Here is a 24924-nt window from a genome sequence, read left to right as displayed (position 1 = left end):
ACAAACAAACAAAAAATACACACACACACAAAAAAAAAAAAATCCCAACAGCCCTTCTGTGCAGTTGGATGAACTGGAAGCAACAATATGGAAAAAGTCTTTATTATCAGGTCATTGAATCTGGGATTACCCAATATTCCTTTTCACCTCCTGGTGTAGGGCAGGACTGCCTTCTGCACTTCCTAGAGCAGAGTCCCCTGCTCCCAGGGGCACTGCCAGGCAGCATCAATCAGAACTCCTGAAAGGGACCTGCCAAATGTGTGCCTGAAAGGAGACAAGTGTTTAGGGGGTGTTAAGAGAAAAATGGAACAAGTTCTTCTCAGATAAGTATTCTTACTTATTAATACATTTTTCATCCTTGGGCAGGACTCCATTCCCAGAAACAGCAAATGCCCAACAGCAGCTCTGTGGGAAAGTTCCTCCTGCTGGCATTCGCAGACACGTGGGAGCTGCAGCTCCTGCACTTCGGGCTCTTCCTGGGCATCTACCTGGCTGCCCTCCTGGGCAACGGCCTCATCCTCACCGCCGTAGCCTGCGACCACCGCCTCCACACACCCATGTACTTCTTCCTCCTCAACCTCGCCCTCCTCGACCTGGGCTGCATCTCCACCACTCTGCCCAAAGCCATGGCCAATGCCCTCTGGGACACCAGGGCCATCTCTTATGAAGCATGTGCTGCCCAAGTCCTCTTTTTCATCTTCTTCATTGGAGCAGAGTTTTCCCTTCTCACCATCATGGCCTACGACCGCTACGTTGCCATCTGCAAGCCCCTGCACTACGGGAGCCTCCTGGGCAGCACAGCTTGTGCCCAGATGGCAGCAGCTGCCTGGGGCAGTGGCTTTCTCAATGCTGTCCTGCACACAGCCAATACATTTTCCCTGCCCCTCTGTCATGGTAATGCAGTGGACCAGTTCTTCTGTGAAATCCCCCAGATCCTCAAGCTCTCCTGCTCAGATGCCTACCTCAGGGAAGTTGGGGCACTCGTCTTCAGTCTTTCTTTAGTCTTTGGTTGTTTTGTTTTCATTGTTTTCTCGTATGTGCAGATCTTCAGGGCTGTGCTGAGGATGCCCTCTGAGCAAGGCCGGCACAAAGCCTTTTCCACGTGCCTCCCTCACCTGGCCGTGATCTCCCTCTTTGTGAGCACTGGCTTGTTTGCCTACCTGAAGCCCCCCTCCATCTCCTCCCCATCCCTGGACCTTGCGGTATCTTTTCTGTACTCAGTGGTACCCCCAGCAGTGAACCCCCTCATCTACAGCATGAGGAACCAGGAACTAAGGGAAGCAGTGAGGACACTGCTAGAATACACAATTATACAGCATATTCACCTATAATAATATACATAAAATCAAAAATGCTATGTTTTCTCAGGAAATTTTAAGATATATTTTTTAGTATTTGTCTTTATTATTATTTTCACTAACTATTGTTTCTGATAGAATTAATATTCTTATCCTCCTACTTGTTAATCATTAACCTATAGATCCCGGTTTCCTGTGTAGACAAACCCAATAAGGAAGTTTTCAGAAATTCAGTCTTCTCAGCTGCCATCTCTTCCCACCTCCTCTGGGGCTGAGAGAGCAGCCCCAGCATGCAGGAGAGGCTCAGGACCAAGAGCCCAGCTGCCACATGGAGGAGCAGCCCCGGTGGTCCTCAGGGCTGCCCCTCACTGCCCGCTGGGCTCTGCCTCTCTGCTGCCTTCGGGTCAGGGCTGCTGCTTCCCTGGAGCCATGGCCATGGCCAGCAGCAGGACGTGGCCTTTTCACTGCTGCTCTCTTGGCTTCCACATTGTTCTCTTGTGCTCTTGTGCCTGGGTTAGTCCTGAGGTCTCACGTGCCTCGATGACAGTCTTCTTGTCTCTGCAGTGACATCCCTGTCCCTGCAGGCAGCAGCAGGCAATGTGCAGCCCTGGGTCACAGCTGGCCTCCCTGCTAGCACCACGGAAACAAACGGGGCTGCTCAGGGCAAACCCAGAAGCCTGGACACTTCTTCCAAAGCTGCTGCCAAGAATACAGCCAAGGGGTTGCTCCCTGCTCTTCTCTTTTCTGGGCTTCTTCATGGAGTGAAGGACACAGGCTGAAAGTCCTAGGGTGGTCTGTGAGGGATCAAGAGCAGGACCAAGAGCTACCTTTATGACAGCACTTGCCAAAGCAGAAAACAACTGGTCTTGGACTCATCTGCATGAAAATGTGTCCAATGCAGTGGGGGCTGATGGCCAGTGCCAGCCTGGAGAGGAATCTGTAGCTGCCAGGAGATGTCAGGGGAACCCAGGCACAGTGTGCTCAGTGAGTAGTGATTAGAACTCAGAAAATGAGTGACCATCCAAAGAATCTTTTAGAGGGAAAAACAAATCTGAGGTGTCCAGGGGCTAAGGAAGGATCTGCAATGCCAGGGGAGGTGGTGAAGATACAGCAGGTGAAGGCACATAAGACAGAATAATAATTGAGGAGACCCAGTTTAAAGACTTGTGGACCAGTTCTGGTGCAGCATTTTCCTGTCTTTTGTGCCCTTAGAGTCACCCCATGGTCCTGCCAAGCACTGCCTTGTGCTTATTTTCAAAAATAAATCAACCCCGCAAAATGTTGAATATGCAATATTTCACCATCTCTGCAAACAGCCTCTGAGAAACTTCTACCCGGTCTTCGAAAGATAACCCCAATATTTATTGCTGAGCACCATGTCACTCAGTGCCACCTGGGAGACAGTGCTGGGCAGCGGGGAGGGCCAGGAGAAAGACTTGTGTGACAGCTGTGAGAAACAAGGAAACTCAGGGCTTTGGCAGATGTCTATGGGTGGAGGAGGAAAAGGAGGGGAGTCCTGGGACTGGGGCAGGGCTGAAGGGCCCTACACAAAGCTGGACTGCTGGAGAAGTGTCCATCTTGCACGTGTACCTCAGCCTGGGAGAAGGGGCCTGCCTGCGGTGCAGGATGGCTGGGCTGTGCTCAGCCATGCCCCAGGAGCTGACCTTGCTCTCTTCCTCCCCGCCACTCCCCACACGGGGCAGGCCCTCAGGAAACACCCCTGAGCCTGGAGATGCACCAACCTGCTGCGGCGAGGTACCACTACTGCAGGGGAAGACGGGAGGGTTGGAGGGACACGTGGGACCTGCGGGCAGGAGTGGTGTGTGCAGAGCATGCAGGGACATCTTCAGGGGCAGCGTGAACCTGTGAGAGAGAAGTGAATGGAGCCTGCAGAACATGAGCCTGTCCAAGGTGGACTGACTAGAGCTCAAGTGCTCAATCTGGTGTGAGCAGGCAGAGGAGAACTCTGCACCCCCAGGGCACGCAGCAGCCCCAGCAAAGGAGTCTGGCGAGTGATTCGTTGCAGCCTTGGGGCAATGGCAGTGACCCCATGAGCTGGGTCTGCCTCCCTGCCTGCCCAGCACGGCCCTGCAGAGTGTCCCCATGCCCTGGGCAGCACAGCCCCCTCGCTCTGCAGAGCAGCACCGCCAGCTGGGTCTGGGGCTGGAGCTGGAAGGGCGCTTCCCCTGAGTGTCTTCTAGGCCAGCTTCAGCACAAGGCTTCTGGACGTGAGCATGATCCTCTCTGTGCACAAGGAGCTGAGAGACCGCCAACAGGTACGGAGCTTGGACATTGCCTGCAAGGTCCCTCCTGCCCTAGCACCTCTCAGGACTGGCACAGAACTGGCTCCCATGAATCAGAGAGGCTGGGAGTCCAGCAGCAGTGCCATGGGCTTGAAGGATCACAACCAGATCACTTCTACATGGGCAGGTCCTAGGCCAAAAAGGGGGAGTTTTGTAGGTGTGGTATTATGAGGTCAGTGGTGCCTCAGAAATTCTAAGTCCAGCAGGAAGTGAATGGCTGTTAAATGGCCTGTGAGGTGGCTTCTTTGAGAAATAGCTGGCAGCTCATTCCTTGACTCCTGGCTGGGATCGGTGCCATTAGGCTCACATCTGCAAAAGTACCTGAAAGGCAAGCAGAAGGCTCTTGCTGTGCATGTAGTTTATGAGATCCGCTGTTTCTAAGTACGTGGTAGGCCCCATAAAGGAAGAGGTCTTGGGCAGGAGCTAGCATGTTAGAGGTGTCAGCATTTGCCTAAAGTCATCCTTCAGGGCTGCTTTCTGTTTTCTACACAGTGTGGGCTACTGCCTCCAAGATGCCCGGGGCAAACTGAACCGTGCATGAGGGCCTGGAAAAAGTTACCCTGGATCCATAGGAGCCATTCTATATCCAAAAGTTAGAGGAAGAAAACAAATTTTTGGGGTGGTACAGAGATGCTGGGCACATTGTGCAGGGTGCACCTACAGCCTTTGTGTTCTTTTCCATCCTGGCTTAGGTGCCGCATCTGTCTCAAGAAAGGAGTATCCAACAGAGGTAAGACAGATACTCTGAGATCATGAAAGCCATCAAAAAACTGCCCCTAAGAAGATGACTGATATGGGGAAGTCAGGAGAAGCCTGGCCAGGAGAGATGTGAGATCTGGGAGAGGGAAGAGGAGCTTGGCCAGCAGAAATTAATGATTTCTGGGAGGTTAGAAGGTTCAGGCAATGTTGATTTTGCTGTAACACTGACTGAAAAGAGTCATGTAAAGACCTTGCCCTATTTTAACTAGCAACATTAATCCTTAAACCTAAATGCTACTCCACACACTGTCAGGAATCCACTACTCTAATGCCTGACTTCAAAGCACCCCTTGAAGCCAAAACTCAGCCCATAGCCCCTTCCCCTTCCTTTTACTCTCTTAATCACTCTGATCCCTGCCCTTAACACTAGCATTAAAATGCTCTATTTAACCCTAGAAAACTGCTTAAGAGACCTAAAAAAAACCCTAAAACACAAAGCTTGTCCATACCCTAAACACAGACGTGATACCCACCTAAGAATACCAAAACCTTCCCATTAAACCTTTGCTTAATCTCTAACACAGAAAGGTGAGCCCTAGTCCCTAATCATATACATGAACACCTAACACCCAAAAACCCTGTTCCTGTGCATTAACCTCCTCATCTTCAACCCCTCTACTAAGCCATAACTTTAGGCCCTTCACCCCTTGGGGCAGGACAGGAACCATGAGGTTGCTCTGCAGTCATGGCATTCAAAGATGAATGTGAGTGGCCATGGATCTGAACAGCTTGTAAAACACAGGAAGGAGATGGGTGGGAATGCTCTGAGGAGCTCAGCTCTGCCTCAGGATCTCCTGCCCCAGCAGGAGGAATGTGACTGTGGCAGTGATTGTGAGGTCACTTCTGTCTCTGCATTTCATAGGGCAGCAGCAAGAACATGTCATGGAAAGGGGACTGTGTGGTCACTTCTGTCTGTAGGTGGCAGGTCACCCTTGACTTCTCCCTGGGAACTGTACTTTTTGGCTGACGTCTGCCAGCGGCCCTGGTAGGCCAGCAGCACGCACCTGGTTGGCATGCTGACTGTGGGGTCCCCTCTGCCTACATATCCAGGAGGGCCCATACAGAAAGAAGGCCCGGATATGGGTTGTCCTGTCCCTTCTGCTTGAGTACATGACTGGCAATCGGCTCCGGGGCAGACGCGTTCTGCAGCGGAGGGGGGGATCAGGACAGGCAGGGTTGGTTTTTTTTGGCATCGAGGCCACTTGAAGGAGCCACATCGAGGGAGCCGCCAGGACCCGGCAGCCCTCGTGAGGGAGGCTGACGAGGCGTAGGTGGAGCCAGCAGCACTCCCTCCCCAGCCTTTCAAAAGCAGCCCCTGGGGAGCGCGAGTGACCAGGAGCGCGGCGAACAGGGCGGGCAAACAGGGCGTGGCGCGTCAGAAGGGATTTGTGTCAAGGTGTTGGAGTAACATTGAAGTTTAGGGATTAGGGTTACTGGTCAGAATAGGGTAAGGGCTTTACATGACTGTTTTAAGTCAGTTTTAAAGCATCATCAACATCATGTGAAAACAATTACCTCTACAAAGTCATTAATTTCTGCTTTCCAAGTTTCTCTTCCCTCCCCCAAATCTCATTTCTCTGTTGGCCAGGCTTCTCCTGTCATCCTCATATTGGTTATCTTATTGGGATCAGCTTTCTGATGGCTTTCATGATATCAGACTATCTGTCTCACCTGTCAGCTACTCCATTCGTGAGACAGAAGTGATGTTGTAGTCAGAAGGGAAAAGGGCACAAACTTCTGTAGGAGCATCCGGCACAATGTGCCCATCAGCTCTGCACCACCACAAAAGTGTACATCCTATGTACAAGTTTTGGTTCCAGAATGACTCCTATGGATCCAGGGTAACATTTCACAGGCTTTCATGCAGGCCTCAGCTCCCCTCAGGCATCTTGGAAGAAGTGGCTGCCCCTATGGAGAAAACTGAAAACAGCCCTGAAGTATGGTTTTAGTCAAAAGCTGAAATCTCTAACATGACAATCAGAGGTGCTGCTCTGCAGAGCGAGGGGGCTGTGCTGCCCAGGGCACAGGGACACTCTGCAGGGCCGTGCTGGGCAGGTTGGGAGGCAGAACCAGCTCATGGGGTCACTGCCATTGCCCCAGGGCTGCAACGAATCACTCACCAGACTCCTTTGCTGGGGCTGCTGCGTGCCCTGGGGGTGCAGAGCTCTCCTCTGCCTGCTCACACCAGATTGAGCACTTGAGCTCTGGTCAGTCCACCTCGGACAGGCTCACGCTCTGCAGGCTCCATTCACTGCTGTCTCCTGGGCTCACACAGCCCTGGCAAAGAAGTCTGGCAAGTGATTTCTTGCAGCCCTGGGGCAATCGCAGTGACATTTCCGTGTTTCTCACAGCCTTCACACAAGTCTTTCTCATAGCTCTCCCCACGGCCCAGCAGTGCGTCCCAGGTGGGGATAAGTCAACCTTCAGAAGGGCCTTTAGGCTTCCTCAGGTGTGCTGGTGCTTATTAGGCCCTTCCTGGCTCACCACAGAGCTCAGAGGGAGCTTTCTTGTCCATCATGGAGCCCTGTACTGACTCTGGCTGGGACGGAGTTACTCTCTGCAGAGCAGCCCCTGTGGTGCTGTGTTTTCGATATGTGACTATACTGGATCTGGCTGGGATGGAGTTAACTTTTCCTGCAGAAGCCCACACAGTGCTGTGCTCTGCTCGTGTAGCTAGAACAGCAGTGGTATCACTGCAGAGTTTTGTCTACTGCTGAGCAATACTGGCACAGCATCAGGAATCCCTTTAATCCTCCTCCCCCTCAAGAGCCAGCAGGCTGGGGGTGGGCAAGAGATAGGGAGGGGACATCACCAGGGCAGCTGACCTAAAACAACCACAGAGATATTCCATACCATATGATGTCACACTCAGCAATAAAAGGTAGAAGAATGGAAGGAGAGGGGAAAGGTGGGCTCCTGTTATGAAACATCTGTCCTAAAACACAGCTGTGTGTATTGAGGCCCCATTTCAAGGATGTGGTCAAGCATCGCTGTCACAAATAGCGTTTGCTATTTTTTTAAAATAGTTCCTTTGCCGGTTCACAGGAGATGGGAATAGACTACAGCTGAGACCTATGAATTTTTGCTTGCTTCTTTATTGTCTGTAGTTACACAGAAAGCCTGGCTTTAGATATACATGAGATGATTGGGAAAAGTAAAGAGATAAATTAACAGGTAGTAGGCTAAGAATGATATTACTTAAATCAAAACCACAACTTGGAGAAAATAGTTATCAAGACAAATAAAATCAAATTACTTTCCTAACTGTTTCTGAAATAAACTGGGAATGTAAAGGCACATTATTAATTCTGAAGAAATATGTATTCAAACAATTTCCTCACTGCATCCTTGAGCTTCTTGTTCCTCATGCTGTAGATGAGGGGGTTCACTGCTGGAGGTACCACGGAGTACAGAAAAGATACCGCAAGGTCCGGGGATGGGGAGGAGATGGAGGGGGGCTTCAGGTAGGCAAACATGATGGTAATGAGAAACAGGGAGATCACAGCCAGGTGAGGGAGGCATGTGGAAAAGGCCTTGTGCCGGCCCTGCTCAGAGGGCATCCTCAGCACAGCCCTGAAGATCTGCACATAGGATACCACAATGAAAACAAAGCAACCAAGGGCTAAAGAAACACTAAACACAAGTGCCCCAACTTCCCTGAGGTAGGTATCTGAGCAGGAGAGCTTGAGAATCTGGGGGATTTCACAGAAGAACTGGTCCACTGCATTGCCTTGGCAGAAGGGCAGGGAAAATGTATTGGCTGTGTGCAGGACAGCATTGAGAAAGCCACTGCCCCAGGCAGCTGCTGCTATCTTGGCACAAGCTCTGGTGCGCAGGAGGCTCCCGTAGTGCAGGGGCTTGCAGATGGCAACGTAGCGGTCGTAGGCCATGACTGTGAGAAGACAAAACTCAGCTTCAAACAAGAAGGCAAAGACAAAGAGTTGGGTAACACATTCTGCATAGGAGATGGCCCTGTTGTCCCAGAGGGCATTGGTCATGGCTTTGGGCAGAGTGGTGGAGATGCAGCCCAGGTCGAGGAGGGCGAGGTTGAGGAGGAAGAAGTACATGGGGGTGTGGAGGCGGTGGTCGCAGGCTACGGCGGTGAGGATGAGGCCGTTGCCCAGGAGGGCAGCCAGGTAGATGCCCAGGAAGAGCCCGAAGTGCAGGAGCTGCAGCTCCCGTGTGTCTGCGAATGCCAGCAGGAGGAACTCGCTCACAGAGCTGCTGTTGGGCATTTGCTGATATTGGACAAGGTTCTCTGTTGGTGAGAAGACAGAACAAAGTTAGAACAGACTTTTTAAAAGAAAACCTATTGCAAGTTTTGGAACACGTCCCAGCCCGAGGCTTTCTCTTTGCAGGAGAACCTTTCTGCAGCTCTCTTGCTTGAGCTGTGGCTGGTGCTGGCTGAGAGTGGCACTGGGAGCAGGGGCTGGTGTGGGCTCCAGAGGAGTCCTTCCTGCTGTGCAGCAGGAGGGAAGCAGGAGCATGGGGGAAACTCAATGTCAGTCTTCTTCTCTCATCCATGAGCTTTGGAGTGCTGTTGCTCAACTCATCTGACTTCAGAGGAGAACGAAGAGGTTTTTTTACTTTTTTTTATTCCACTTGCCCCTGTAATGTACAGGAGAACCATCCCACTCGGTTGTTTCCCAGAAAAGAAACTGGAGACAGCTGAGGGCAGAGAAGCCCCAGAAAAGTGCAGCTGGACAGAATCCTCACCTTGTCTCAGGGTGCCTGAGCATGATCTCAGCTCTTTACTCCTATCCAGGAGTGCAGAGACCTCACTCCAGCTGTGCACAGACAGACCGAGCAGCACAGACATGGCCTTAGCACGGAGGTGTCTTCTTCTTGGGGCACCTAGATACCAAAAGGATGCCACAAGGAGGACCCCAGAAAAAATGGTGCCGTGCTGCTGCTGAGGGAGGAGGTCCACAGTGAGCCAGACGGGGAGCTGGGGAGCTTCTCCTCATCTGGGCTCTGCCTGCTGTGCTGGCCATGCCTGCCCAAAAGCCCATGGCTCCAGGGGGCGGAGGAGTCCAGGGAGGGGCTGCTCCAGGGGAAGACATCTGCACTGCAGGGCATGGCCGCGAGGTGCCCGAATGCCCCCTGCCATGGCATTTCTGGCAACAGCTCCTTCTGGCCACTTGCCCCTCTCTCTGCTGCCTGAAGCTGTCCCTGCCAGGAGCTGCTGCTCTGCGCCCACCTCTTCTTTCCCCCTGCCCGTGCTCACAGACCCCATCCCACGCGGCTGTGCTCAGCGCTGCCCTGAAGCACCCTGCCACCAGCAGGGCCCTGCCAAGGGGCACCTCCATGGCTGCAGGAGCTATGGGGCAGCTGACAGAGAGCCCGGCATGGCCAGCCAGGGCAGGGTGTTCTGACCTGACTGGGGGCACCGGGCTTAGGGCACTCCAAGGGGCTTCTGCCAGACTTCCTCACCTCGAAGTGCAATCCAGCAGGACTCTCAAAGCCTACTCCATTGCCCACTGCCTTCCCAGAAACAAGACCCAGAAGGAGACCCTTCCAGGACCTGCAGCTGCATGGCCCTGCAGCCAGAGACTTACCTTGTCAAGAGCTGTGCAGATTTCTCCTGCAGTCAGCTCTCAGCATGCTCCCACTCCCAACTGCCTCCAACCTCTTTCTCCTCTCCTCTCCCTGTGCCACCTGCAGTCAGAGCCCCCAGCCCTGCTGCACTGTGCACAGGAGCTGCTCCTGGGCAGAGCTGTCTCTCTGCACCAGGGCTCTCTTGCCAGGAGCTCTCTCTGTCCCAGGAGCCCGGCCCAGCTCAGCAGCAGAGATCCAGCCCAAGGCATTGGAATCACCCCTCTGGTGGCTTTGGTGATCAGCTCATGAACATCAGGTACTGAAAAAAAATTAAAGACGTCTCTCAAGAAGTCCAAGTCAGATGCAAGTTTCCTGGAGTGTCCCCCTGAGGGCCAGCACTGACATAGCCTCCCTTGGAGCTCGTTAGAGCAGAACATTGGAGGCAGTGAGGACAAGTAGACAAAGGCAATGTGAAGGTGTCACTGATGTGTAGGAAAACTGGATGTGTTTCACCAAGCACGAGGGCCAGGCTTTGATTCCCAGCCCCTGGGAAGGGAGATCCTTTCCTTTCACTCATTGCTCAGGGCTCTTCCTGGAGTAGCCAGAGGTGGGGATTTCTTTCTCTTCATGTCCAGTCTCAACATCCTGAAATCAACTTTGTGGCATTATTTCTGTCTCATGCTGTTTTCCCCTACATAGGAAAGCTACAGCATCTCCAAAAGCACCCTTAACCCAGTCTCAATCTGCTTTTGCTCTGCTTGGAGTCTCCACGCCACAGGGCAAGAGAAACCCAGGTCCCTCAACCTCTCTACACAGGGCAGGTGATTTTGGCCCTGAACCCCAGCTTGGCAGAACCTCTCTGGGCACTGTGCTGCACCTCTCCTAAATGAGGAGCTACACACTGGGACACCCATATGCAAGTGGTGTCACACCGGATCTGAGCTGAGTCTGATAACTCAGATTTTCTTGGTGGCCATGCTCCTCGTAAGGCAGCTCTGTAGGAAGCTGGCCTGGTTCCTGCTGAGCAGGCACCACAGCTCGTATGGCATCCCTCATGGTGCCCATGCCCTCCTCCTCCTGGGCACTGCTCACTCAGCAGGGTCCCAGTCAGCCCCGATGTGTGGGGTTCCTCTTCCTCTGGTGCAGGACTAGGCTCTTCTCCTTGTAAATGTCAAGAGGTTTCTGTAGGTAAAATTCTGCATTTTCTCAGGGTTCTCCTGGACAGATGCTCCATTCTGTCAGACGTTAATTTCTGCAGGCAGATGGCTCACCCTGATTGCGCTGTCTGTCACAAGATAGCATCAATGAGGAGTTACTGGATATTGTGGACAGTAGAGGAGTAACTAGTTGAATGGAATTGCAGCCAAGACTCACAGAAGGCTAGTGGATGGAAGGCTGCCAGATTCCACCTTCTCTGTGCTTCTCATGTATGCTGTCATTTTGTCTGAAGCTGTGTCCTAAATGTTGTTAGGCTGTGCAAGGACCAAATTGGTCCTTGCACAAAAGAAAGGAAAAAGAAAAGAAAAAGGAAAGAAAAGGAAAGGAAAAAAAGGAAAGAAAAGGAAAGGAAAGGAAAGGAAAGGAAAAGGAAAGGAAAGGAAAGGAAAAGGAAAGGAAAGGAAAGGAAAGGAAAGGAAAGGAAAGGAAAGGAAAGGAAAGGAAAGGAAAGGAAAGGAAAGGAAAGGAAAGGAAAGGAAAGGAAAGGAAAGGAAAGGAAAGGAAAGGAAAGGAAAGGAAAGGAAAGGAAAGGAAAGGAAAGGAAAGGAAAGGAAAGGAAAGGAAAGGAAAGGAAAGGAAAGGAAAGGAAAGGAAAGGAAAGGAAAGGAAAGGAAAGGAAAGGAAAGGAAAGGAAAAAGGAAAGGAAAGGAAAGGAAAGGAAAGGAAAGGAAAGGAAAGGAAAGGAAAGGAAAGGAAAGGAAAGGAAAGGAAAGGAAAGGAAAGGAAAGGAAAGGAAAGGAAAGGAAAGGAAAGGAAAGGAAAGGAAAGGAAAGGAAAGGAAAGGAAAGGAAAGGAAAGGAAAGGAAAGGAAAGGAAAGGAAAGGAAAGGAAAGGAAAGGAAAGGAAAGGAAAGGAAAGGAAAGGAAAGGAAAGGAAAGGAAAGGAAGGAAAGGAAAGGAAAGGAAAGGAAAGGAAAGGAAAGGAAAGGAAAGGAAAGGAAAGGAAAGGAAAGGAAAGGAAAGGAAAGGAAAGGAAAGAGAATTAAGGAGAATCTTCATCTTTTATTGGATGTGGGAAAACAGAATTAGAAGAGATGAGGAAAAGGCTGAGCTACTTAGTGCATTCTTTACCTCAGTGTTTAGCAGCAAGATCAGTTGTTCCCCTAGTACTCAGCCCCCTGAGCTGGTAGATAAGGACCTTGAGCAGAATGAAGCTCTCATAATCCATGAGGAAATGGTTAGAAAACTGCTACTGCACTTAGATGTACACAAGTCTAGGGGGCTAGATGGGATCCACCCATCTGAGGTACTGAGGGAGCTGGCTGAAGTGCTCTCCAAGCTGCTTTCCATCATTTATCAGCAGTCCTGGCTAGCAGGGGAGGTCCCAGTCAGCTGGTGACTAGCAAATACGACGTCTGTCTACAAGAAGGGCCGGACGGAGGATCTGGGGAACTACAGGCCTGTCAGGCTGACCTCGGTGCTGGGGAAGCTCATGGAGCAGATTGAGTACCATCACGCAACGCTTCCAGGACAACCAGGTGATCAGGCCCAGTCAGCATGGGTTTATCAAAGCCAGGTCCTGCTTGGCAAATCTGATCTCCTTTGAAGACAAGGTGATGCTCTCAGTGGACAAGGGAAAGGCTGTGGATGTGGTCTACCTAGACCTCAGTAAGGCTTTGGAAACCATTTCCCACAGCATTCTCCTGGAGGAACTGGCTGCTCAAGGCCTGGATGGATGTATGCATCAATGAGTTAAAAACTGGCTGGGTGGCCAGGTCCAAAGAGCCGTGGTGAATGGAGCTAAATGCAGCTGGAGGCCAGTCACTAGTGGTGTCCCCCATGGCCCAGGACTGGGGCCAGTTCTCTTCAATATGTCCATCAATGATCTGGACGAGGGAATCAAGTGCACCCTCAGTAAGTTTGCAGATGACACCAAGTTCAGAGAGAGTGTTGATCTGCTCGAGGGTAGGAGGGCTCTGCAGAGGGATCTGGATAGGCTGCACCCATGGGCTGAGACCAACTGTATGAAGTTCAACAAGGCTAAGTGCCGGGTCCTGCACTTGGGCACAACAACCCCATGTAATGCCACAAGCTGGGGGAAGAGTGTATGGAAAACTACCTACCCAAACTGCTCTGTGATTCTGTAAATATGAAAGACAGCACCATACCAGCTACTAGGAAGAAAAATTAACTCTATCACCGCCAAAACTAGGACAATATCCACCCCTCATTCCATACCATATACATCATGCTCAGGTCCAACACTTTTCAATTGATCACCACCACCTTTCCTGTCTTTTGATATGCACACAAAAATATCATGCCCTTAGTCTATTGGTGTCTGTAACAATAACAATAATAACTTATTCCTTTTGTGTCTTTTTTTTTTTTTTTTTCCTCCCAGTTCTCTCCTTCATCCCATTGCATGAACAGATTTGCAGTGCTGAGCTGCCTTCTGGGTCAAACCACAGCAAGTCTTTTTGGTGCCTAGCGTGGAGCACAAAGGTTGAGATGACAGATCTGACCAGAGCATTTTAAAAGTAAATTGTTACAAGCATTAGAACAGCTTAACAGTTGCTGATCACAATGTTGATCTTTTTGATCTCGGGTCTGTTGTGCTTGTTTTCAGAATTGTGTTATGTAGCACACTACTAACTGTGTGTCTTCCATGCCGTGCTGTTTATCAATTCTGGGGGCTGGTTTAAGGTACTCTTTTGCTGTATTGGATAACACTGACTTATGACAGGATAAAATTATTGCCATGTCTGTACCTCAGGAACCATCTCTTCATCTCTTAAAACTATTAATAATTACATTCTTTTACACTTTTTGCCTTTTCTCCTCAGGGAGTAAATCTATGCGGGCTGGGGCAGGAGGTGGGGGGATGGAACTGGTATGGACAGTGGGGGATGCTTTTCCCCACTTCTTCACTCTCCCTTTCTCCTTCACTTCCCCCTTCTCCTCCAGGCTAATTACAATAGCTCTTCAAAGCTTTGAATATCCTTAGGATGGTCAAACCATCATGTTCCTATTGTTACATCTCCTAAATATGATTCAGGTTTTCTTTAAGTTTAAACAACTACTTAAGCATGCCATCCAGAGATCTGTCCAAAGGCAGGAGAGTTAGGAGTGGCAGGGAGTGTGAAAGGATATGGGCAGGCACCTAGAGCAGTGGGCACCTCCAGTGCTTTAGAACTTCACCTCTGAGAATGTGCAGAATCCTAAAAAAACTGTGAAATGCTTGAAAAGTCTGTGTCATCACCCTGGCAATTGCAAAGAGACACAAATCACTGGAAGATGCTGGGGCTTGACCTATGCTCAACAAGCCACAGCCAATACCTCTCCAACCCCTGTGACTTTTCCTGCAGGCACACGCCAGCCCCTGTGGCAGGCCCATCAGCCACTCCAACTTCTCCTAGACAGATGCTCCATTCTGTCAGCTGTTAATTTCTGCAGGCAGATGGCTCACCCTGATTGTGCTGTCTCTCACAAGATAACAGCAACAGGAGTTGCAGGACAGTTTGGACAATACAGGAGTAAGCTGTTGAATGAAATTGCAGCATAGACTCAGAGAAGGGCAGGGGATGGAAGGCTGCCAGGTTCCACCTTTTCTGTGCTTTTTTTCCATCCATTCTTTCATTTTGTGTGGAGCACAGTCCTCCATGTCTCGAAGCTGTGCAGGAACAAAATCAGAATGGCCAAATCCTAACTGGAGCTCTATCTGACTATTACTATCAAAAAGAGTAATTATATATAACATATATATATATATATGTAACATATATATATACATAACAAGAGCATTAAGGAGCATCTCCATCCTATATTGGATGTGGGGGGAAAGATAGTGACATAGAAACATAGAAGACATGAGGAAAAGGCTGAGATACTTAATTCCTTCTTTGCCTCAGTTTTTAGCAGCAAGACCAGCTGTTTCCCTGGTACTAAGCCTCCAGAGCTGGTAGATAAGTACAGGGAGCAGAATGAAGCCCTCATAATCCATGAGGAAATAGTTAGAGACCTGCTACTCCACTTAGATGTACACACATCTATGGAGCCAGATTGGATCCACATGTCACTTCTGAGGGAGCTGGCAGAACCACTTGCCAAGCTGCTTTCCATCACTGATCAGCAGTCCTGGCTATCAGGGGAGGTTGCAGTCAACTGGTGACTAGCAAATATGATGTCTGTCTACAGGAAGGGCTGGAAGGAGGAGTCGGGGAACTACGGATCTGTTATTCTGTCCACGGTGTTGGAAAAGCTCATGGATCAGATTATCCTGAGTACCATCACACAACACTTAAAGGACAATCAGGTGATCAGGCCAATTCAGTAGGTGGTTATCAAAGAGATGTCCTGCTTGACAAATCTGATCTCCTTCTAAGACAAGGCAATGTGCTCAGTGGACGAGGGAACAGCTGTGGATGTGGTCTACCTGGACATCAGTAAGGCTTTCAACACCGTTTCTCACAGCATTCTCCCAGAGAAACTGGCTGCTCAAGGCTTGGGCGCTTGTATGCTTACCGTCGCGTACCACATGTTCATGGGGAACCCGGTGCTAAATCATTCATAGACGACCTGATTCTGGGTCAGGGTTTCGTACGTAGCAGAGCAGCTCCCTCGCTGCGATCTATTGGGAGTCAGCCCTCGACACACGCTTTTGTCACTTTTCACCCTTGCCACCGCCACTGCCTTCACCACCGCCCTGGGAAGGCGGTGGGAAGGGGGAAAGGGAAGGGGGCGCGGTTGTCGCACGTGGGCGCGCGCCGGCCCTCGGTTCATTCGTTCTTTACCCCGTCGGGGGCGGGGGGGGACTAGCTTTTCTCCCTCTTTTCCCTCCTGCCCTCTTCCCGCTTTGCTTGGGGTCCGCGGGGGGGGGGGGGGGGGGGGGGGGGGGGGGGGGGGGGGGGGAGGACGGGTATTAAGGGGAGGGAAAGAGGCACGGAAAGGCGTGCACGACCCCACTTCCCCGCTCCGCGCGGCGCGGGTGGGGTCGCTCTCCCGTCTCCTTCCCCGTTTTTTTCTCCCAGTCCCGCCCCCCCTTCCCGGGTCCGGGTTGACCTGGCGGCTCCGGCTCTCTGTTGGAGAGTGTCCAGAGGAGGGCGACGAAGATGGTGAAGGGCCTAGAAGGGAAGACATATGAGGAGCGGCTGAGGTCACTGGGTCTGTTCAGCCTGGAGAAGAGGAGGCTGAGGGGAGACCTCATCGCAGTCTACAACTTCCTCGCGAGGGGGAGTGGAGAGGCAGGTGACCTATTCTCCGTAATCACCAGTGATAGGACCCACGGGAACGGTGTCAAGGTGAGGCAGGGGAGGTTTAGGCTGGACATCAGGAAGAGGTTCTTCACCGAGAGGGTGGTTGCACACTGGAACAGGCTCCCCAGTGAAGTAGTCACTGCACCAAGCCTGTCTGAATTTAAGAAGCGATTGGACTGTGCACTTAGTCACATGGTCTAAACTTTTGGGTAGACCTGTGCAGTGCCAGGAGTTGGACTTGATGATCCTTATGGGTCCCTTCCAACTCAGGATATTCTATGATTCTATGATTAACCAGAACACTGAGCCGAACCCTATTAGGACCCTAAAAAACACATACGGCGCCACTTCTCCCATCAAAAATTGCTCCCAACACAAGGCTTTCGGTACACCTGAACTCCCTTGGGGAGCCTTTACGCAACTCCACACACAACAGTACTCTGCACTTTCTCTCTCTCCAAACACTAACAACGCTAACCCTAACCCAACCCCAGCCCTAAAAATACAGCTATCCCTAAACGTCCAGAGCTAGCCCTGTGCAGCTCACCCGGCAGACCTAACCCTAACCCTAAAGCTAAATCTGACATTAACCCTAACCCAAGCCCGAACAATTACCATAACCTTAACCCTAACCCTAATCCTAACCCTAACCCAAAGCCTAAAACTAATCCTAACACTGACACTAAACCTAACTGCACTCTAGATCCTCCACAGTTCTACCAGGGCCAACCAGCGCCATCTAGCTCCAACGGAAAGCCTCCAAGTGAAACCCTCTGTCATTTAGGATGACCTAGAAGTCTCCCAGGGCAGTCTAGGGTGTCCTACGAGCATGTTGTTGAAACATAGACGCAAAATAAGGACTGTTCCTGGAATCCAGGGGCATCTGGAGGCCTCACAGCGCTCGGGCACACTGGAGGCCTCCTGTAGTCCTTCCCTGCACTGTAGATATTTCGCAGGTCGGCCAGGGCCACCCAGTGCCCTCTAGCTCACCCGGAAAGCCTCCCGATGAGCCCCAGTTTCCTCTAGGATGCCCTAGAGGCCTCCCAAGGCACTCTAGGATGCCCTACGAGCCTCCTCATACACCCTAGAGCCAAAGTAACACACTTCCAGGAATCCAGCGGCCTCCAGCAGCGTTGCAGCGCTCTCTAGTGCACTCTCAGAAACACTGGAGGCCTCCTGCGGTCCTCCCCTGCACTCTAGATCCTTCACAGACCGACCAGGGCCACCCAGTACCCTCTAGCTCCCCCGGAAAGCCTCCCCGTGACCCCCAGTTTGCTCTAGGATGCCCTAGAGGCCTCCCAAGGCACTCTAGGATTCCCTACGAGCCTCCTCCTATGAGCAACAAACGGAAGACTTTGGGTACACCTGAACTCCCTATATCCCCCTGTCCCTATACCGCTGTCCCCATATTCCTCTGTCCCCATATCTCCCTGTCCCTATATTCCCATCCCTATATCCCTGCCCCTATATCCCCCCTCCCCATATCCCTATATCCCTGTCCCTATATCCCCCTTTCCATATGCCCCATCCCTATATCCCCGTCCCCATATCCACCCAGTCCCTATATCCCCATATCCCTATTAGCCTATCCCCATATACCCCGATCCCCATATCCCCCTGTCCCCATATCTCCCTGTCCCTATATCCCTAGCCCTATATCCCTGCCCCTATATCCCCCATCCCCATACCCCTATATCCCTGTCCCTATATCCCCGTCCCCATATGCCCCGTCCCTATATCCCCGTCCCCATATACCCCATCCCCATACATCCTTGTCCCCATATCCTTGTCCCTATAACCCCCTATAGCCATATCCCTATATCCCTGTCTCTATATCCCCCGTCCCTATAATCCCTATCCCCATATCCCCCTGTCCCTGTATACCCCTGTCCCTATATCTCTGTCCCTATATCCCTGTCCCTATATCCCCCCGTCCCCACATCCCCCCGTCCCCATATACCTGTCCCCATATCCCCCTGTCCCCATATCCCTGTCCCTATATCCCCTGTCCATATATCCCCCAGTCCCCATATCCCCCCATTCCCATATCCCCCCATCCCCTTATCCCCCTTCCCCATATACCCCTGTCCCTATATCCCTGTCCCGATATCCCCCATCCATATATCCCCCCGTACACATATCCCCCTTGTTATAAATTACTCTTTTAGCCAGAAAGAATTAGTTTATTGAGTAAGCGATCAGCAAGCAAAACAGCGCTGGGCGGCCGGGGAGTCCATGCTCCTCCAAACGGCGTGCACCCCCTCCCCCCCCCTTCACAGTCCCCTTTTATCATCGAGTTCTTCCGGGGTTACGTAGCCCCCCTGCCTGGTACTGCGGCACGGATGAAGGCAGTAGTCTTCCTCTGCTTGGTATGTGGTGTTTTTCCCTCCTTAACTGGTCATGTTGGTTTGTCTTAAGATAGGACAGTGGGTTAGCAGTTTTGCAGTTATAGTATTTACACAAAGTTCTCTCAACTTTCCGTCCGAGACAGCAACAGGCAGGGAGCCTCAAGGTCCTTACAGCCACCTGGCGACTCCCTTTGTTCCTTCTTAATATAGCCATGGGAAATAATGAACAAACATGCTTCATACATCACACCCCTGTCCCCATATCCACCCGTCCCCATATCCCACCATCCCCATATCCCCCGGTCCCTATACCCCTGTCCCTATATCCCGGTCCCTATATGCCCAACCCTATATCCCCCATACCCAAATCCCCCTGTCCCTATAACCCTCGTCTCCATCTCCCTATACCCCTGTCCCTATACCCCTGTCCATATATCTCGGTCCCTAGATCCCCCCATGGCCATATCCCTGTCCCTATATCCCTATCCCTATACCCCTCTGTCTCTATTTCCCTGTCCCTATATCCCCATCCCTATATGCCCCCATCGTCATATCCCCCGCCCCTATATCCCTGTCCCAATATCCCCATCCCTATATCCCCCTGTCCCCATATCCCCCTATCCCTATACCCCCGTCTCCATCTCCCTATACCCCTGTCCCTATATTCCATATACCTATACCCCTGTCCCTATAATCCTGTTCCTATATCCCTCTCCCTATATCCCTGTCCCTATATCCCTATCCCTATATCCCCCCGTCCCCATATTCCCCTGTCCCCATATCCCCCCGTCCCTATATCCCTGTCCCTATATCCCTCTGTCCCCATATCCCCCTGTCTGTATATTCCCATTCCTATATCCCCCTGTCCCCATATCCCCCTGTCCCTATATCCCCATCCCTATATCCCTCTGTCCCTGTATCCCAGTCCCTATATCCCCATCCCTATATGCCCCCACCGTCATATCCCCCGTCCCTATATCCCTGTCCCTATATCCCCATCCCTATATCCCCGTCCCCATATTCCCCCATCCCCATATCACCCTATCTCTATATCCCTGTCCCTATATACCCTGTCCATATATCCCCCGTCCCTCTATCCCCCCATTGCCATATCCCCCATCCCCATATCCCCTCGTCCCCATATCCCCCGTCCCTATATCCCCATCCCTATATCCTCCTGTCCCTAAATACCCCGTCCCCATATGCCCCTGTTCCTATATCCCTGTCCCTATATACCCCATCCCAATATCTCCCATCCCTTTATCCCCCGTCCCCATAACCCTGTCTCCATATCCCCTCATCCCCATATCCCCCAATCCCCATATACCCTTGTCCCTTTACCTCTGTCCATATATCCCTGTCCCTATATTCCTGTCCCTATATCCCCCATCCCCATATCTCCCTCTCCCTATATCCCTGTCCCTATATCCCCCATCCCCATATCTCCCTCTCCTTATATCCCTGTCCCTATATCCCCCGTTCCCATATACCCCTGTTCCTATATCCCTGTCCCTATATCCCCCGCCCCCATATCCCCCGTCCCCATATCCCCCCATCACTTTATCCCCCTTCCCCATATCCCCCTGTCCCCATATCCCTGTCCCTATGTCCCCATCCCTATATCCCCCCGTCCCCATATCCCCCTGTCCATACATCCCTGTCCCCATATCCTTGTCCCTATATCCCCCATCCCCATATCCCCCCGTCCCTATATTTCTGTCCCTATATCCCTATCCCTTTATCCCCATATCCCCCTGTCCCTATATCCCCCGTCTCCACCTCCCTATACTCCTGTCCCTATATCCCCATCTCCCTGTCCCCCTATCCCTATACCCCGTCCCCATATCCCCCTGTGCCTATACCCCTGTCCCTATATCCCTGTCCCCATATCCCCCTGTCCCTATATCCCGTCTCCACCTCCCTATACCCCTGTCCCTATATCCCCCTATCCCTATCCCCCTGTCCCTATCCCCATCCCTATACCCCTGTCCCTATATCCCCCTATCCCTATCCCCCTGTCCCTATCCCCATCCCTATATCCCTGTCCCTATATCCCCCATCCACATATACCCCTGTCCCTATATCCCCATATCTCTATACCCCTGTCCCCATATCCCCCTGTCCCCATATCCCCCTGTCCACATATCCCCTTGTCCCTATATCCCCGTCCCCATATCCCTCTATCCCCCCGTCCCTATATCCCTGCCCGTATATCCCTGACCCCATATCCCTCTGTCCCTGTACCCATGTCGCTATACCCGTCCCCATATCCCCCCGTCCCCATATCCCCCTGTCCCTCTATCCCCCTGTCTGCATATCCCCTGTCCCCATATCCCCCTCCCCATATCCCCATATCCCCCTGTCCCTATACCCCTCTCCCTATATCCCCGTCCCCATATCCCTCTATCCCCCTGTCCCTATACCGCTGTCCCTATAGCCCTGTCCCTATACCCATGTCCCTATATCCCCATCCCTCTATCCCCTGTCCCCATATCCCCGTCCCCATATCCCCCTGTCCCTATACCCATGTCCCTATATCCCTGTCCCCATATCCCCATTCCTATATCCCCCTGTCCCCATATCCCCCTGTCCCTATATCCCCCTGTCCCCATATCTCCCTCTCCCTATACCCATGTCCCTATATCCCCGACCCCATATCCCTCTATCCCCCTGTCCCTATATCCCCGTCCCCATACGCCTCTATCCCCCGTCCCTATATCCCCGTCCCTCTATCCCCGTCCCCATATCCCCCCGTCCCTATATCCCTGTCCCTCTATCCCCAACCCCATATCCCTCCATCCCCCCCTCCCACCGCCCCCCCCCTTCCCTCCCCTTCTCCTGCCCCTCCCCGGCCACTCCCCGCCCTCGCCCCCTCCCCTACGTGGGCGTGGCTTCCGCCTGGCCCCGCCCCCCTGCTGTCTCCATGGCAGCTGCGGCTCTGGCCGCGGCGGCGCGCGGTGATTGGCTGGGGCGGGGGCGGGGGGTGGTGGGGGGCGGGCTGGAGCCGAGCTTATAGCCAGGCATGGGCCTATAGGGGTACCTATAGGGTACCTATAGCCGTACCTATAGCCAGGGCTGAGCCTAGAGGGGTACCCATAGGGGTACCTATAGGGGTTGCCTATAGCCAGGGACGTGCCTATAACTGTACCAATAGGCGTCGGGAGTCGGGGGCCACCGAAGTGGCTCTTAGGGGGCGCCCGGGGGCCCGCCGGGGGTCATCGGGGTGGGTCCTCGGGGACGACTGGGGGCGCGCAGGCGGTCACCGGGGTGCATCCTCGGGGGCGCCCCGGGTCCGGCCGGTGGTAACTGGGGTGGGTCCTCGGTGGCACCCGGGGGCCTGCCGGGGGTTACCGGGGTAGGTCCTCCGGGATGCTCAGGGGCCCGCCGTGAGACACCAGGGTGGGTCCTTGGTGGCGCCCATGGGCCCGCCGGGGGTCACCGGGGTGGAACCTCTTGGGCACACTGGGGCCCGGCGGGGGTCACCAGGGTGGGTCCTTGGTGGCGCCCGGGGGCCCGCTGGGGTCACCAGGCTGGGTCCTCCAGGGCGCCAGGGGACCCGCAGTCAGTCACCTGGGTGGGTCCTCTGGGGCGCCCTGGGGCCCGCCGGGGGTCACTGGGGTGGGTCTTCCTGGGCACTCTGGGGCCTTCTGGGGGTCACCGGTTTGGGTCCTCGAGGGCACCCTGGGGCCTGCCAGGGTCACCAGGGTGGGTCCTCTGGGGCGCCAGGGAGCACGCAATCGGTCACCTGGGTGGGTTCTCCAGGTCACCCTGGGGCCCGCCGGGGGTCACCGGGGTGGGTCCTCAGGGGCGCCCGGGGGCCCGCCAGAGGTTACCGGGTGGCTCCTCGTGGGTGCCCGGGAGCCCGCCGCGGGTAACCGGCGTGGGTCCTCCGGGGTGCCAGGGGGAACGCCAGGGGTCACCGGGGTGGTTCCTCAGGGGCACCCAGGGGCCCACCGGGGGTCACTGGGATGTATCCTCCGGGGCGCCCTAGGGCCTGCCAGGGTTCACCAAGGTGGGTCCTTGGGGGCACCCAGGGGCCTGCCAGGGGTCACCGGGGTGGGTCCTCGAAGGCGCCCGGGGGCCCGCCGGTGGACACCGGGGTGGGTCCTCCAGGGTGCCCGGGAGCCTGCCAGGGGTCACTCGGGTGGGTCCTCGGGGGCGCCCTAGGGCCTGCCGGTTGTCACTGAGGTGGGTCCTTGGGGGCGCCAGGGGGCCCGCCGGGGGTTACCGGGGTGGGTCCTCTGGGGCGCCCGGGGGCCCACCGGGGTGGGTCCTCCGGGGCGCTCGGGGCCCACCGGGGTTACCGGGATGTGTCCTCCGGGGAACCCTAGGGCCTGCCAGGGGTCACCGAGGTGGGTCCTTGGGGGCACCCAGGGGCCTGCCAGGGGTCACCGGGGTGGGTCCTCCGGGGCACTCGGGGCCCACCGGGGGTCACCGGGATGTGTCCTCCGGGGAACCCTAGGGCCTGCCAGGGGTCACCGAGGTGGGTCCTTGGGGGCACCCGGGGGCCTGATGGGGGTCACTGGGGTTGGTCCTCGGGGGCGCCCGGGGCCCGCCGGGGGTCACCAGGGTGGAACCTCTTGGGCACCCTGGGGCCCGGCGGGGGTCACCAGGGTGGGTCCTTGGTGGCGCCCGGGGGCCCGCTGGGGGGCACCGGGTTGGGTCCTCCAGGGCGCCCGGGGGCCCACCGGGGGTCACAGGGGTGGGTCCTATGGGGCCCTCCGCAGGGTCACCGGAGCTGGTCCTCCGGGGACCTAGGTCCTCCAGTTGGTAGTTGGTCCTCCGGTTACTGGGGGTAACCAGGGTGGGTGCTCCGGGGTGCCAGGGGGCCTGGCGAGGCTCACCGTGGTGGGTCCTCCTGCGCCCCTGGGGGGCCCAGGCGTGTCACCGCAGTGGGTCCTCCGGGAACCTGGTGGGCCTTGTGGTGTAATCGGGGTGGGTCCTCTGGGGCCCTCGGAGTGTCAGCGGAGTGGGTCCTCCGGGGACCTGGGGGACCTGGGGAGATCACCAGGGGGGGTCCTCCGGGGCCCCTGGGGTGTCAGTGGACTGGGTCCTCTGGGGACCTGGTTGGCCCAGGGGAGTCAACGGAGTGGGAGCTCCGGGGAACTGTGGGACCTTTGGGTGTCACCAGGGTTGGTGCTCCGGAGACCTCAATGGTTTCACTGGGGTGGGTCCTATGGGCCGCCCAGGGTCCCGCCAGGGGTCACTGGGTGGGTCCTCGGGGGCGCCCGGGCGCCCGCCGGGATTCACCGGGGTGGGTCCTATGAGCCACACGGGGGTCCTCCGGGAGTCACCGGGGTGTGTGCTCCTGGGTGCCCAGGGACCCTTCGGGGGTAACCATGGTGGGTTCTTAGGAGCGCCCGGGGTCCTGCCAGGGGTAATGGGGGGGGTGCTCCAGGGAGCCCAGGGGCCCGTCGGGGTTCAACAGGGTGGGTGCTCCAGGGCGACCGGTGTCCTGCCGGGGGTCACCGGGGTGGGTCCTATGGGGAGCCCGGGGGCCCACCAGGTGTCACCGGGGTGGGTCCTCGGGGGCACCCGGGGGTGCACCAGAGGTAACTGGGGTGGCTTCTCCGGGCAGCCCGAGGGCCCGCTGGGGTTCACCGGGGTGGGTCCTCGGGGGCGCCACGGGGGTCTGCCGGGGGTCACCGGGGTGGGTCTTTGGGGGCACCCGGGGGCCTGACGGGGGTCACCGGGGTGGGTCCTATGGGCACCTGGGATTGTCAGCGGAGTGTGTCATCCTCGGACCTGTTGGACCCTTGGATTTCACCGCGGTGGGTCCTCCGGGGCACTGCAGGGCCCTGTGGTATCACTGGAGTGGGTCCTCCGGGGACCTGGTGGGTCTTTTGTTGTCACCGGGGTGGGTCCTCTGGGGACCTGGGGAGATCACCGGGGTGGGTCCTCCGGGGACCTGGGGGGCCCGGGCGGGTTACCGGGGTGGGTCCTCCAGGGACCTGGTTGGCCCGGGGGAGTCAACGGAGTGGGAGCTCTGGGGAACTGTGGGACCCTTGGGTGTCACCAGGGTGCATCCTCCGGGGACCGCGGGTGACCAGGGTTTTCAACGGAGTGGGTGCTCCGGGGACGTGTGGGACCCTTGGGTGTCACCGGGGTTGGTGCTCCGGAGACCTCGATCTTTTCACGGGGGCGGTTCCTATGGGGCGCCCGGGGGCCCGCCGGGGGTCACAGGGGTGGGTACTCTGGGCCACCCAGGGGCACACTGTGTGTCACCGGGGTGGGTGCTATGGGACGCCACGGGGCCCCGCCACGGG

At 54.8% G+C, this 24924-nt stretch overlaps 3 protein-coding genes across 3 annotated transcripts; 2 read left to right on the top strand and 1 right to left on the bottom strand.

Annotated features, from left to right (window-relative positions):
- Positions 1-347: 347 nt before the first annotated feature.
- On the top strand, positions 348-1331 carry LOC136787418 (olfactory receptor 14C36-like). The gene has a single exon (XM_066984612.1). The coding sequence runs from the start codon at positions 390-392 to the stop codon at positions 1329-1331; it is 942 nt and encodes a 313-aa protein (XP_066840713.1). The 5' UTR covers positions 348-389.
- A 6303-nt stretch (positions 1332-7634) lies between these two features.
- LOC125181416 (olfactory receptor 14C36-like) lies at positions 7635-9129 on the bottom strand. Its single transcript, XM_048056089.2, has one exon. The coding sequence runs from the start codon at positions 8593-8595 to the stop codon at positions 7663-7665; it is 933 nt and encodes a 310-aa protein (XP_047912046.2). The 5' UTR covers positions 8596-9129; the 3' UTR covers positions 7635-7662.
- A 9518-nt stretch (positions 9130-18647) lies between these two features.
- Positions 18648-21619, top strand: LOC136787417 (uncharacterized). Its single transcript, XM_066984611.1, has 3 exons — positions 18648-18679; positions 18802-20196; positions 21589-21619. The coding sequence occupies exons 2-3, from the start codon at positions 18881-18883 to the stop codon at positions 21617-21619; spliced, it is 1347 nt and encodes a 448-aa protein (XP_066840712.1). The 5' UTR covers positions 18648-18679; positions 18802-18880.
- The last annotated feature ends 3305 nt before the right edge of the window (positions 21620-24924 follow it).

This window comes from Anser cygnoides, chromosome 29, assembly GCF_040182565.1.
Source record: "Anser cygnoides isolate HZ-2024a breed goose chromosome 29, Taihu_goose_T2T_genome, whole genome shotgun sequence".
Taxonomy (NCBI): Eukaryota; Metazoa; Chordata; class Aves; order Anseriformes; family Anatidae; genus Anser; species Anser cygnoides.
This window is presented reverse-complemented; position numbering and strand designations above follow the sequence as displayed.